A 14,786-nucleotide genomic window follows, 5' to 3' on the forward strand; every position below is an offset into this window, starting at 1 on the left:
GGCAGTCAAGTCACCACTTTATGACAGATGCCAGTCAGGAGGAGAGATAATAAAGCAGATCTATAGGGACAAACAGGAGGTGAAGAGAAGACCTGGTGTCACTGTTGCTCCTGACACTCAGCTGTCCCCCTGTCCTTTCTGCAGTTTGGCCTTTCATCCCTTCCTTCAGTATATGGGAGACGCCAGTGTCCTTGCAGTAATGCACAAACATGCGCTAGTTTTCTATTGCTGCGTAAACATGTACCTCAAACTTAGCAGCTAAAAACAACAAACATTCTATTTAGCTTACAGTTTTATTATTGGTCAGAAATTTGAGGAATGCCATGTTTGGGTGATTCTGGCTCAAGTTGCAGACAAGATGCCAGCTGAGGCTGCAGTTTTCTGAAGAAACTTGACTGGCCAAAAGATCTACTTCCAAGTTGACTCACCCACATGGCTCTTGTCTTTGCAGAGGCTGCCATCCCTTGCTGGCTGTTGGTAGGAGGCTTCAGTTTCTCACAAGGTCTTCTCTCTTTTTTTTTTTTTTTTTTTTGAGACAGAGTCTCTCTTTGTTTCCCCCAGTAGAAGTGCCGTGGTGTCATAGTTCGCAGCAACCTCATACTCTTAGGCTCAAGCAATTCTCTTGCCTCAGCCTCCCAAGTAGCTGGGATTACAGGCACCCACCAGAACATCTGGCTATTTTTAGAGATGGGGTCTTTCTCTGGCTCAGGATGGTCTCGAACCTGTGAGCTCAGGCAATCCACCCACCTCAGCCTCCCAAGTGCTGGAATTACAGGCATGAGCCACCGCGCCTGGCCACAAATGCCCTCTCCTGCTTGAGTGTCTTCACTACCTGGTGGCTACCTTCCCCCACAGCAAGAATCCAAGGGAGAGCACAGAGAGGAAGTCAAGGGCCTTTTCTGACCTAGTCTCTGAAACTGCCTATCACTTCTACTTTGTTCTATTCTTTTTTTTTTTTTTTTTGAAGACAGAGTCTCAAGCTGTTCCCCTGGGTAGAGTGCCATGGCATCATCATGGCTCACAGCAAACTCCAACTCTTGGGCTCAAGTGATCCTCTTGCCTCGGTTTTTCTATTTTTGGTAGAGATGGGGTCTTGCTCTTGCTCAGGCTGCTCTCAAACTTGTGAGCTCAAGCAGTCCACCTACCTCAGCCTCCAGAGTGCTAGAGGTGTGAGCCACCGTGGCTGACACTTTGTTCTATTCTTCAGTAGCAGATCACTATGTCGAGCCCACCTTTCAGAGGAATACAGGTTCCACATAAGCAATTGACGTGTGTCTAATTTTGTGGTCTCTCCTTTTTCACTGACCACTGCCTTTTTGCTGGCCTCTGAGAGTCCAGTCTTAAGTGTTTACTCACTACACCACCTATCTGCCAATGTGTCAGCTCTTTCAGAGGTGGCTCTGGGTTTTAGAAGCGGTTTACTTTTGTCCTGTCTTCTCAGGTCTAACACAACCGAGAGATTCTATTACATCTAAGAGGCAACTCTGTCTTGGCAGGACACCAATCCCTCCCAAGCCCTATGTAGAGGAGAATATTTTTAAACCACAAAATGGGGGTATAGTGTGAATAGATAATTGAAATTTGAACGGCGCCTGTGGCTCAGTGAGTAGGGCACCAGCCCCATATACCAAGGATGGTGGGTTCAAACCTGGCCCTGGCCAAACTGCAACAACAACAAAAAATAGCCAGGCGTTGTGGCGGGTGCCTGTAGTCCCAATTACTTGGGAGGCTGAGGCAAGAGAATCGCCTAAGCCCAGGAGCTACAGGTTGCTGTGAGCAGTGTGACGCCATGGCACTTTACTGAGGGTAATAAAGTGAGACTCTGTCTCTAAAAAAAAAGATAATTGAAATTTGTACTGCCCCCAAAACCAGCGACCCAAGTTGTTCTACCAATATATGCTCATTTCCTAGGGTGGTACCTTTAGAACTGACAGTGACCCCTTACCTGGTGTTCAGTTCCATGAAAGACAAAGGAAGGGTTTGAGGTAGGAGTGGATGGTCACCCTTCCATTGCTGCAGTGACAGGGGCATTGGCTGATGTGAACAGCAAAGAATTTAGTGAAAGAAGGGAGTGATCACAGAATTTCTAGAACACTGGTGAACCAGTTTCTGAAAGCAGGAAGGAATAAGGAAGGCTCTGTGGCTGGAGCCCAAATCATGCTGCACAGCTAGATACTGCAACAGTACTATGGACTCCAGAGACTGCAGCTTATGACACTGACTTGGCTGCTGTCACCACTGCTGCCCAGACTAACAGATGCTTCAACACAACATGGCTGCAGGAATGGATGCTCTGCTGCCCTGCTTCTCAGTCACTTGCTCCCCTAGCACAGGGCAGACCCATCTGGTTGGCTGAGCCTAGGTCACCTGCCTGTGCCATAGCTGCAAGGGAGGTGGGAAAGCAGCTCTTTTTAGCTGCCAGCATGGGAGTTGGGTCCTGCCTTTTACCTAGATGCAAAGGGTGGAGGATCTTCAAACACAAAAAGGGGATCCAGATGCTGGCACCCTCCAAATCCTGAATCTATCCCAGAATGTAAGAAATTGAGCAGCTGGGTGTGGGTGGCTCATGCCTATAAATCCTAGCATTCTGGGAGGCTGCGGCAGGAAGATCACCTGAGCCCAGGAGTTTGAGGTTGCAGTGAGCTATGATGATGCCATCCATATATTCTAGCCACTCTAGCCAGGGCAACAGAATAAGAATCTGTCTCAAAAAAGAAGGGAAGGGAAGAGAAAGGAAGAGGAAAGGGAGAGAGGAAGGGAGAGAGAGAGAGAGAGAAGAGGAAATTGAGGGTCTAAGATCATTCTTATTGGAGGAAAATTTGGAGGAAAAACAAGGGTGATAAAACTAAGGTGCTCTTCTTTCTTTTGCTAAGATTGTAGGCCAAAGCAGTTTAGTTTTTTCTTTTCTTTTTTTATTTTTTTTTTGAGACAGAGTCTGAAGCTGTTGCCCTAAGTAGAGCGCATGGCATCACAGCTCACAGTAACCTCAAACTCCTGGGCTTAAGCTATTCTCTTGCCTCAGCCTCCCAAGTAGCTGGGACTACAGGCATCAGCCACAACGCCTGGCTATTTTTTGGTTGCAGTTGTCATTGTTGCTTAGCAGGCCCAGGCTGGGTTCGAAACCGCCACCCTAGGTGTATGTGGCCAGCACCCTCCCGAATGAGCTACGGGCGCTACCAAGCCAGAGCAGTTTCATAAAGGAGAAGAAACAAGAAAATCTCTTGGCCAGGCGCATTGGCTCATGCCTGTAATCCTACACTCTGGGAGGCGAAGGTGGGTAGATTGCTTGAGCTCATGAGTTTGAGACCAACTTGAGCAAAGACAGATCCCTATCTCTTCGAGGCCAACTCCTTCGGCTGAGCCTAAGAGTTGGAGGTTGCTGTGAGCTATGACACCATGGCACTCTACTAACAGAACAGCAGAACCGAAAGCTGGCATTGCATCCTGTCTGCAGCAGGAGAACAGACTGTCCAGTGATAAGACCCCTTTGTGCAAGGACATTGCTTCCAAAATAAAGGAACCTGAAGCATTACTAATGACTCTTCAAAAGCTTTAGTTGTCTGGTACCTTTAATTAACATCTAAATAGATAACATATCTTCTATAATTATAATATGGAAATGTCTATGAACAAAATAGATATATTTTTTGGCAAATGCCAAGAGAAGAATGGTGTCAGTCAAGTTTCATCCAAGTTTTTAAGTAGCAGCATCTACACAGCCAGGGCATGGTCAGTGTTTGGGGATGGATGTAAATATCCGCAATCCGTGCATACCTTTGATTTCTTCTTTTAGTGCCTAAGGAAGTAAAAGAGTATGTCAGTTTTTGTATATTTGACAGTGATTACAGTAATTCTCTGAGAGTTATTTTACATAGCTCTATATCTTAAGGCGACTACATACTTTAAAGCAACTTTTCTGGCTGGGTACAGTGGCTCATTCTGGGAAGCTAGGTTGGGAGGATTGCCTGAACTCAGAAGTTTGAGACCAGCCTGAACAAGAGTGAGACTCCACCTCTACTAAAGCTAGAAAAATCAGCCGGGCTTTGTGGCTGGCACCTGCAGTCCCAGCTCCTCGGGAGGCTGAGGCAGGAGGATCACTTAAACCCAGGAGTTTGAGGTTTCTGTGAGCTAGGTTGATGCCACTGAAATTCTGTCTCAAAACATAAAAATAAAAAGGAAGCTTACTTTTCCCTTTTTTGGAAAATAATTTTTAATATTTTTGAATAAATAACATCTAAATTGGCTTAAAAATCAAAAGGTGTAAAAGGCATCCAATGAAGTCTCCTTCCCTGACCTGTCTGCCATTCCCCCATTTCCAAATAGAGAATTGTTGCAATTTTTCTATTTTATTTTATTTTATTTTATTATTTTTGAGACAGAGTCTCACCATGTCACCCTCAGTAGATGCCGTGTCATCATAGCTCACAGTAACCTCAAACTCTTGGGCTTAAGTGACCCTCCTGCCTCAGCCTCCCAAGCAGCTGGGACTACAGGCGCCTGCCACAACACCCGGTTACCCTTTGTTGCAGATGTCATTGTTGTTTTAGCTGGCCCTGGCTGGGCTCGAACCCACCAGCCTCAGTGTATGTGGTCAGCGCCGTAACTACTGTGCTATGGGCGCTGAGCCTAATTTTTCTATTTTAAGTAGAGACAGGGTGTTTCTCTTGCTCAGGCTGGTCTCCACCTTGGCAATTGTGCCTGGCCTTTTTTTTTTTGAGACAGAATCTCACTCTGTCACCCAGGCTAGAGTACAGTGACCTCAGCCTAGCTCACAGAAACTTCAAATTCCTGGGGTCAAGAGATCTCCCGCCTTAGCCACCCAAGTAGCTGGGACTATAGGTACATGCTACAACACCTGGATAATTTTCTATTTTAGTAGAGATGGGGTCCCATGCTTGGTCAGGCTGGTCTCAAACTCCTGAGTTCAAGCATCTACTCACCTTAGCCTGCAAGAGTGCTGAGCCACTGCCCCTGGTCAGCTGTTAGTTTCTTATATATCTCTGCAGGGATTTAAAAAAGCTAATATGAACATATATCCCACCCCATTACCTTTTTTTAAAAAAATTAATTAATTTTTTTTTTTTTTGAGACAGAGTCTCAAGCTGTTGCCCTGGGTAGAGTGCCGTAGTGTCACAGCTCACAGCAACCTCAAACTCTTTTTTTTTTTTTTTTTTTTGAGACAGAGCCTCAAGCTGTCGCCCTGGGTAGAGTGCTGTGGCATTACAGCTCACAGCAACCTCCAACTCCTGGGCTTAAGCGATTCTCTTGCCTCAGCCTCCCAAGTAGCTGGGACCACAGGCGCCTGCCACAACGCCCGGCTGTTTTTTTGGTTGCAGCCATTATTGTTGTTTGGCAGGCCTGGGCTGGATTTGAACCCACCAGCTCAGGTGTATGTGGCTGGTGCCTTAGCTGCTTGAGCCACAGGCACTGAGCCAACCTCAAACTCTTGGGCTTAAGTGATCCTTTTGCCTCAGCCTCCCAAGTAGCTGGGACTACAGGCGCCTGCCACAACGCTGGGCTATTTTTTTGTTATAGTTGTCACTGTTGTTTGGTGGGCCCAGGTTGGATTCGAACCCGCCAGCTCTGATGTATGTGGCTGGCACCCTAGCTGCTTGAGCTACAGGTGCCGAGCCCCCATTACCTTTTAAAAACACAAATGGTGAACATTGCAAACATTGCTCTACACTTTTCCCCCTAACCATCTATCTTGGAGAGTTTCCTATGTTAGGCAATAAAGGGATTCTCACTCTTGTTTGTAATGACATAGAAGTACATTATATGGATGTATCACACATTTCAACCCATCCTCTGATGATGTCTCCTATATTTTGGTACTTTGAGTAATGAGCATTTTTTTTTTTTTTAAGACAGAGTCTCACTTATGTCACCCTCGGTAGACTGCCGTAGCATCACAGCTCACAGCAACCTCAAACTCTTGGGCTTAAGCAATCCTCTTGCCTCCGCCTCCCAAGTAGCTGGGACTACAGGTGCCCACCACAACGCCCAGCTATTTTTTGTTGTAGTTGTCATTGTTGTTTAGCTGGCCCAGGCTGGGTTTGAACCTGCCAGCCTCGGTATACGTGGCTAGCACCATAGCCACTGTGCTATGGGCACCGAGCCAGTAATGAGCATTTAAAAATGAGCTGTTCTTTAAAACCATACCAATTAATACAAATTAGTCAATTTTATTTCAGAACAGGAAATAATATCACAAAGTAATTATGAGACTTGTTTAAGGCTACAAATGGTCTGAGGGCCCAAATCTGAACAAGGCACCACAGTCAAATAGATGTTCAGCCCCTTAAGCACCAGGAGAGAGGCTACAAGATCAGGGGGAGGCTTGACCTCTCAAGTTTATAATCAGTGCAGAGGAAGAAACAAAGTCCTTTTACACTGGCCAAAATCTGATAACCACAGGGCAATGGGCACTTTTTCCCCCTAGTTGGTCAGCAATCTCCCTTCTCTTGGTAAATAGTTCCTTTTCTGTTTCTGGTGGGACTATCAATTGGTCTGATACTGAGGTAGTTATATGGCACTGGGCCAGCCTATGATTGGCTGAGGGATGGCATATGATCCAGCTGGGCCAGTCAGAATTGGGAGGCTGGCACAGTGGTTCATGCCCATAATTCCAGCTATTTGGGAGGCCAAGATGGGAGGATCACTTCTGCCCAGAAGTTTGAGGTTGCAGTAAGCTATGATTGTGTCACTGCGCTTTAGTTGGGGCAACACAGTGAGGCTCCGTCTGGAAACATTAAAAAAAAAGAATCTCTTTTGGGATTTTTTTTAGAGTACAGCTTTGTTTCTTGGGTCACTATGCAGTAATATCAATGGGAGGTGCCTGGGGGCCACATTCCCCACCAAGGAGAGAAAGCCAGGAAAAGAAAATGAAGCCAACACATAGGACTGAAAGCTCAGAGAGAGAAAGAGTATGAAAGAGAGCAAGTATATGAACCTGCTTACGACCCTGAATCTAGACATGCCAGAAACCAGATAATTTCTCCCCAGTAGCAGATCAGGAAATTGAGGCAAAAGGAAGTAGAAAAACTTGCTCAAGGTCACATGGCTATAAAGTGGCAAAGCCCAGATTTGAAATGTGGTTAGTCTAGGGTGGCGCCCGTGGCTCAGTGAGTAGGGCGCCGGCCCCATATGCCGAGGGTGGCGGGTTCAAACCCAGCCCCGGCCAAACTGCAACCAAAAAATAGCCGGGCGTTGTGGCGGGCGCCTGTAGTCCCAGCTGCTCGGGAGGCTGAGGCAAGAGAATCGTGTAAGCCCAAGAGTTGGAGGTTGCTATGAGCCGTGTGACGCCACGGCACTCTACCCGAGGGCGGTACAGTGAGACTCTGTCTCTACAAAAAAAAAAAGAAATGTGGTTAGTCTAACTCCAGAATGTGGTGCTTTAACCACTTTAACTGTGGCTTTAGGCCAAGTGATACACTAAAATTGCCAGCACCTCAGGAGCTTAGTCACATTGGGAGGCTGCGTAATTCTGTTTGAGATCAAAACCAACCCAAAGCCCTCAGCCTGAGAAAGAATGAGACTCCATCGCTACTAAAAATAGAAAACTTAGCCAAGCCTGGTGGCACCTGCTTATAGTCCCAGCTACTTGGGAGATTGAAGCAGGAAGATCACTGGAGCCCAGGAATCCCTGTGAGCTATAATGATACCACTATACTCTATCCAGGGTGAAAGAGCAACATTCTGCCACACACACATAAAGCCCCACTGGTTGGGGATGATCTGGGCCAGTTAGGTCTTCCTTATCTTGACTTCAGTTTTGATCCAAATTCCTGAGATTACATGGGATGGAAAGAGACCAGGTGGAGGAGCCTGATGGTTGCCATTCTACTCCAGCCTGCGCTCAGACTTACCAGCACACCTTACAGCTGTATTCAGGGGGAAGGACTAGGCTCCATGAGAAATACAAAGTGGGATGCCAAAGGGAACCAGTTCACAAAGGCTCCTGTTGCAAGGGACAGACAGCAGGGACATAAGTATCCAGGATCTAAGACCAGAAAACACTGGCAGGCCAGGCACGGTGGCTCATGCCTGTAATCCCTGGGAGGCCAAGACCGCCACGGGAGGCTGAGGCATGAGGCTCGTTTGAGCCTAAGAGTTTGAGGTTGCTGTGAGCTATGACACCATGGCATGGTATTCTACCGAGGGTGACAAAGTGAGACTCTCTCAAACAAAAAAAAAAAAAAAAAAAGAAGAAGAAAAGAAAAGAAAACACTGGCAGCCAAAAGAGGGAGCTGGAGGGTGGAAGGGCATTCATTCCCTGCCGAGGTGGGAGGGAAGGCAGCATGTGCGCTGGGCAGAAGAGGGGAGGAAGGGCGACCCAGTAGGAGGTACAATCTGGGCAAAGGTCCAGATGCAGCAGGCGAGAAGCCAGTGGGGAGGGTGCATGCAGAGGACAGGGGAGATCTCCCAACAGCAGTCTGGGCACCTGAACTCAAAGTACAAGGGGCCACAGAAGAGATTCCTGTGACCAGCACTATGCTTTACAAAAATAAAACGAATTCACAAGATGTAAGCGCTTCCAGAATGATGTCAAACATACCTGCTGAAGGGGATGAGTTTACAGACACAGGTCCAAGGGTCAAAGCTGGTATAAATTCCAATTAAAATCAGCATGGCCGGGTGTGGTGACTCCCACCTGTAATCCTAGCACTCTGGGAAGCTGAGGAGGGAGGATCACTTGAGCTCAGCAGTTCCAGAGGAGCCTGAGCAAGAGTAAGACCACGTCTCCACTAAAACTAGAAAACAGGCTGGGCATCGTGGCTCATGCTTGTAATCCCAGAACTCTGGGAGACTAAGGCGGGTGGATAGTCTGAGCTCACAAGTTTGAGATGAGTCTGAGCAACAGTGAGACCCTGTCTCTAAAAAAATAGCCAAGCGTTATGGGGGCCACCTGTAGTCCCAATTACTTGGGAGGCTGAGGCAAGAGAATCATTTGAGCTCAAGCGTTTGAGGTTGCTGTGAGCTGTGATGCCATTGCACTCTAGTCAGGGCAACAAAGTGAGACTCTGTCTCAAGAAAAAAACAAAAACTAGAAAACTTTGCTGGGCATTGTCAGATGCCTGTAGTCCTGGTTATTGGGGAGGCTGAGGCCAGAGGATCACTTGAACCCAGAAGTTTTGAGGTTGCTGATGACACCATGGCATGCTAGTCTGGATGACAGAGTGACAGTCAGTCTCAAAAACAACAACAAAAATAAAATAATTAAAAAAAATAAAATCAGTAGCCGGGCGTTGTGGCGGGCGCCTGTAGTCCCAGCTACTTGGGAGGCTGAGGCAGGAGAATCGCCTAAGCCCAGGAGTTGGAGGTTGCTGTGAGCTGTGTGACGCCACAGCACTCTACCGAGGGCAATAAAGTGAAACTCTGTCTCTACAAAAAAAAAAAAAAAATTTGGGCGGCGCCTGTGGCTCAAGGAGTAGGGCGCTGGTCCCATATGCCGGAGGTGGCGGGTTCAAACCCAGCCCCGGCTAAAAAAAAATAAAATCAGCATGGATATATAAATTGGGCCTTAAGTCTGGTTGAACACACTGTCCCAGGTCCCAAACATTCTGTCACTGGGTCTGGGGCAGCTGAAGCCGTTCTCAGTCAGGCTGTGCATCAATTTACCCATCTGTAAAGCAGTCCCAAAGAGAGGCTAATAAAAAAAAAATCTTCGGGTGACATGTGTAGCTCAGTGGGTGGGGCTCTGGCCACATACACCGAGGCTGGCGGGGTCAAACCTGGCCCGGGCCAGCAAAAAAAAATAACAATGATAACTGCAACAAAAAAATATCTGGGCGTTGTGGCAGGTCGCTGTAGTTCCAGCTTCTTGGGAGGCTGAGGCAAGAGAATCACTTAAGCCCAAGAGTTTGAGGTTGCTGTGAGGTGCGATGCCACGGCATTCTACCAAAGGTGACAAAGTGAGACTCTGTCACACACATACAAAAAAATCTTCAAATTTATAAAAGTATTTATCTCTTAGCACTATGTTTAGACGTACTAATCAATATATGACAATAACAGTAAACACTGGTAGCAGTATACAAGGAAATGCAAAATAGTAATTGGATGGCTTCAATTTTGAAGAAAACTCAAATTTGCCCACAATCTGATTCCAGATAGACCCAGATTATATTTTTCTCAGGTCTCAAGTCCTGTATGCCTGATTGTAGTATTGCATTTTTCTTTCCTAAGACTAATAGTAAAATTGTAGGAAATTTACAAATAGTAAAATTCTTAGGAAAGAAAGACTGTACTTACAGGAAGTCTGCTTGGCAGGCCCTTTTAGATGCTAAAGGCCCGTGGCAAAGAAGTACTTCAGCCTCTACTGACCTGATTCACCATCTGGTGCTGCTGGACAGTTCTCTTCTCCTTAAATTCTTCTGATTCAATTTTAATCTCATACATGGCCCCACAGCCTCCTAAAATAAACACAATTCAAAAGCATTTCAATTCTTATCTTATGGCAGACATGGTCCCTCATGTGCTTGAAGCACTGCACAATCCAAAGGTCTGAATATTATTATTCAGCACAAAGGAAAGTTGCTGAGATTGTTAGGAAAAGATCATGACTTCCAAGGTGACCACCTATTCCTCCTGACAGGCTGCCTCAACTCAAAAGGGACTGTTCCTTTTGCAAGGAAGCTGCACTGCTCAGATTATCACTTCTCACAGGAAAAGTAAGACACAAAAGCACAGGAAACCTAGGAGATGTATTATAGAATGTTTCCTTTTACTAGCTAACAAATGCCACAGAAGGTGGGCAGGACTGAATTTCCAAAGGACCAGCACTTGGTATTTTTAAAGAACAAAAATACACTACAATTTGGTATGAAAACTGTGTGTAAAACTATCCAAAAGAAAGGAGCAAGGGAACATGAGAGAGACAGGGACATGGCAAACGCACTGGCCACGGGGCTGCTTGGGGCTTTCCAGGTCTACAGTGGAGCATCCAGGATTTCATCCTAGACTTCGGAAGGAGGAAGCTTTTTGGTGAAGCTTTTTGACCCCCTATCCCTGCCCAAGCTTTGCCTCTATGTGGCTGGCGAGCTGGTGCTGTTGTGATGACTGCTCTAGCATGACAACATCCCCTGCACTGTTAACACCAGGGCATTGTATGAGAAATGCAATTTGCTCAACAGGCTTAGTTTTGCTTCTCTTATAATGCGCTATGGGAGCCCCAGTTTTGATTAAATCCAGCCTTGATTCCCTTTCTGCATTCTGTCTAGGGTTGAGAAGAGCCAGATTAAGGGGTCAAGTCCCATCCTGGCCCTGGGGAGGTGCAGGACTGGTGACATCAAGGCCCTAGCATTGCCCCAGGTACCCTACCGTGCCCTCTCTAGATCTTTTTTTTTTTTTTTTTTCGGTAGAGTGCCGTGGCCTCACACAGCTCACAGCAACCTCCAACTCCTGGGCTTAAGCGATTCTCTTGCCTCAGCCTCCCGAGCAGCTGGGACTACAGGCGCCCGCCACAATGCCCGGCTATTTTTTTTTTGGTTGCAGTTTGGCCGGGGCCGGGTTTGAACCCACCACCCTCGTTATATGGGGCCGGCGCCTTACCGACTGAGCCACAGGCGCCGCCCCATTCTAGATCTTTAGATTGATTAATTTTCTAGTTTCCAGAATAAAATCTGCTTGCTAAACTTTCTCCTAAATCCTTAAAATGCTATGTTCTCAATGAAGTCCGTGAGCCCTCGTGACAATGCAGAGTGGCAAAGAGCATCTGCGGGTATGGAGAGATTCAGGCTGATGCTCATCTGGCTGTCCACAGCTACACTGCTCCATGTGTGTGCCGGGATAAAGGCCCTGTCTTCCCCTTCCCGTAGGTACAGAAGCTGATTCTCCAGCCTGCTCCTAACACAGCCAGCTGAATTCCGAGATGCCACTGGCTGCCTGAGAAAGACGGGGCCTGATAACTGGGTTTAGGATGGAGTCTGCCCTGGGTCCTGGCTCTGGTTCCAGTTCTACTGCCTCCTTCCCACGAGGGACTGGGTAGGTCCTTTGGCCTCTCTGGGCTCGTCTCCTCCTGGGGAAAGTAAGGCAGTTGGACAAAACCCTCCTGGGGTCTGCTCCACCTCTGACATTCTAGGGTGTCAGAAGAATGTGAGGAAATTAGATTAAGGCCCATCTCGCTGTCAAATAAAAGACTTATGGTCCTGAACTCCAGGGGCACTTAGAGTGACCTTGTCCTAGCTGGGCCAGGCTGGCAACCTTGAGTCCTCCTAGCTGTCCCCTTGTCCCCAGTTTCCCTCTGAGGTTTCTGAATTCTCACCTCCACCCCATTTGGTGAAGGCACTCAAATTCCATCTGGGTAAAAGCTACACGTATTGAGAAGCTACTCATGGGTGGCAAAATCCCTGCTGTAAGCCCCTTGGCCTCTGCCCCCTCCTCCACAGGGCAAAATCTCACCAAAGCTCTGTGGGAAAGATGGGAAAACCTTACCTGAAATGTCAGTAACTTTGATAGCTGTAGCTCGAGGAAACTTTTCTTTGAGAATTTGGGTCACTTTGAGCTCCCCCTCAGTCTGGGAGGCAAACTTCCGATTGACAGAGTGGAGAAGAGGCAGCTGCCACAGAACAGAGACAAGAGGGTCAGGCCAGAGCAAGATGGTGCTGCCCCCAGGCTGGGCTGAGGTTGTACTGCTATGGGCCAGTCAGAGGGACTGTGGTGTCAGGTGTCCATGTAAGTCCTTCCGGGATTGTAAATAACTCAATTTGACTCTATAGACAAGGCCCCAAATGTAATTCAATAGATGTTTAATTCCTCATGATAATGCTGTGAGAAAAACACTATTATGATGACAGTTTTATAAATGAGGAAACTGAGGCACTAAGTAACATGCCCAAGGTTGGATCCATTATTAGTAAATGCAGAGCCAGGAGAGAGGCCCTAGTAGCCTGCTGTGCCATTGGCCACACACTGCCCTGAATGGTGGGGCCAGATAACAAACTTCTTAGCCCTGATTATCATGCCATGCCCTCCCCGGGGGAAGTAACTTCACGACACACAGCTCAATAAGCCAGCTAGCTTTTGTAGCACACACCAATCCTGACTGGGGAGAAGAGCCAAAATTCTATTAAATGACCTGAAGAACAAACATTTTTAGATTATTTGCCATTGGCAATGACCACCCCCTCCTTGGAAACTACAGGGAGCCAGTGCTTCTGGTGGAACACGTCAACCCTTGGGTGCAAGGAGCAGAAAACCAGGTCGGTAGCCATTTGGCTGGGTCAAGCATATGCTGGAATGGGAGACCAGGAATTAAGTGTGGCAGGACTTGAATGCCAGACTAAAGATTTGGGATGTGACCCCAGGTAATGTGATCTGGGCTCTTGGTAACCTGCAGGAAACAGTGCCTTACAGGGCTAGTCAGGAAAGATGCCTGAGTAAGAAGTATTACAAAGGAAGAAGGACGAGGCACATGTCCCTGACTGGATGTGGATGGCAGGCGGGAGGACACTTGGGTGCTGGTGCTGAAAGCCCCGCCCCTTCACCCCTCAGTCCTGTCCATCCTCAAGCCTTTCCTGATGGCCGGGAGCAGAGTCTTATGTTACAGAATCTCAGAGAACCCTCTTTAAAATGAGCTGTGGAACAGCTCACCACTGGTCTTTAAGGCCAGGACGGAGACTGTCCTGTTCCAGCAACATCCCAGGGCTGACCCCAGAAGAGGCCCTTGGGGACACTTGTTGACAGTAGAGGAATGAATGAGCAGATAGGAACTACTGGCTTAGGTGCGTGTTGCCAGCCACCTGCACGGTGTCTGACAAGCAGTCCAGACACAGGTCAGGAGAAAGGTCCTGAGTTAGACTGTCTGCTGTATGGAAGGACAGAAACTTGATGATGTGACCTGAATAGGATTGCTGAGGGCCAGAGTGGGGACAGAACCTTGGGGGACAAAGGCTGAGTGCAGGCAGAATGGCAATCACTAAGGGGTGTGGGTGGTTAGCATTCAGAATCCTTGGGAGAAGCCTTTCTCTTGTTTTGGCTGGTCTGTGGGCAGCCTTTTACAGAACAATCAACTGACAACATCCCAAATGACAGCTGTCCACTCTGAAAAGTCACCAGCGTGGAAGATCCTCTCTTCATGCATGGGGGAGGCAGGTGCAAGTGGAAAGAGAAAGAAGTGGACGAGGTGAGGCAAAGGATGAACCAGAAAACAGGAGAGATCGGGATTAAGTGGGAAGTGCACCTTGCTGGGCTCCTACTCCGGTGTGGGGTTTGCGGACGATCAAGGTCAGAGGCCCAGCCAAAGTCCCCAAGGTCCAGCCCTATCTGCAGTGCCCTCAGCCCACCCCTTGACTCCCGGCTGATCCCTGTCTTCGGCTTGGTAAATTAACATTTCTTGATCTCGTGACCGAGGTATTATGTCTACTCACGTGTCCACCCCTTCCCCGACCCCCAACCTCCTCCCTGCCCCGGAGCTCCCCCAGAGCGCTCCGGGGCCTGATACTTCTGCGAATGCGGCTGTCAGAGAGTGAATGAATGCACGAAGAGGGAAGGCGAAGGGAGGCCCCTCGGGCCCTGCGCCTGGCCCTCTGGGAGCCAGCCTTCCAGCCCTGATAGCGACCAGCCCCGCGGCCCCTCCGCAGCTCCCGCCCTGGCGTGAGCAGCCCGGTCCCCCGCCCGCGCTCACCCCGCGGATCCCGCGGAGCAGAGACGCTGCCGCGGCCGGGCTCCACGCTGCCATCCCCGGTGACGCGACCCGCCGCCCGAGGTCGCCGTGTTGCCCGCAAGGCGCGGAGGCAGGAACGTGGAGCCGGCGCGGCGCGCGAGGCCGCCCCCTGCCGCCCGGA

The 14,786-nt window shown here is 48.3% G+C and overlaps 1 protein-coding gene across 2 annotated transcripts; it reads right to left on the reverse strand.

Moving 5' to 3' along the window:
- Positions 1-3,554: 3,554 nt before the first annotated feature.
- On the reverse strand, positions 3,555-14,786 carry BOLA3 (bolA family member 3). 2 transcript variants are annotated; one of them, XM_053587021.1, is made up of 5 exons: positions 14,627-14,780; positions 12,436-12,559; positions 10,327-10,415; positions 4,941-5,000; positions 3,685-3,796 (listed from the first exon to the last, which is right to left on the reverse strand). In XM_053587021.1, the coding sequence occupies exons 1-4, from the start codon at positions 14,678-14,680 to the stop codon at positions 4,983-4,985; spliced, it is 285 nt and encodes a 94-aa protein (XP_053442996.1). In that variant the 5' UTR covers positions 14,681-14,780; the 3' UTR covers positions 3,685-3,796; positions 4,941-4,982. The 2 variants fall into 2 exon arrangements, with proteins under 2 accessions (XP_053442995.1, XP_053442996.1); XM_053587020.1 differs by lacking the exon at positions 4,941-5,000 and having other exon boundaries at positions 3,555-3,796; positions 14,627-14,786.

This window comes from Nycticebus coucang, chromosome 4, assembly GCF_027406575.1.
Source record: "Nycticebus coucang isolate mNycCou1 chromosome 4, mNycCou1.pri, whole genome shotgun sequence".
Classification (NCBI taxonomy): domain Eukaryota; kingdom Metazoa; phylum Chordata; class Mammalia; order Primates; family Lorisidae; genus Nycticebus; species Nycticebus coucang.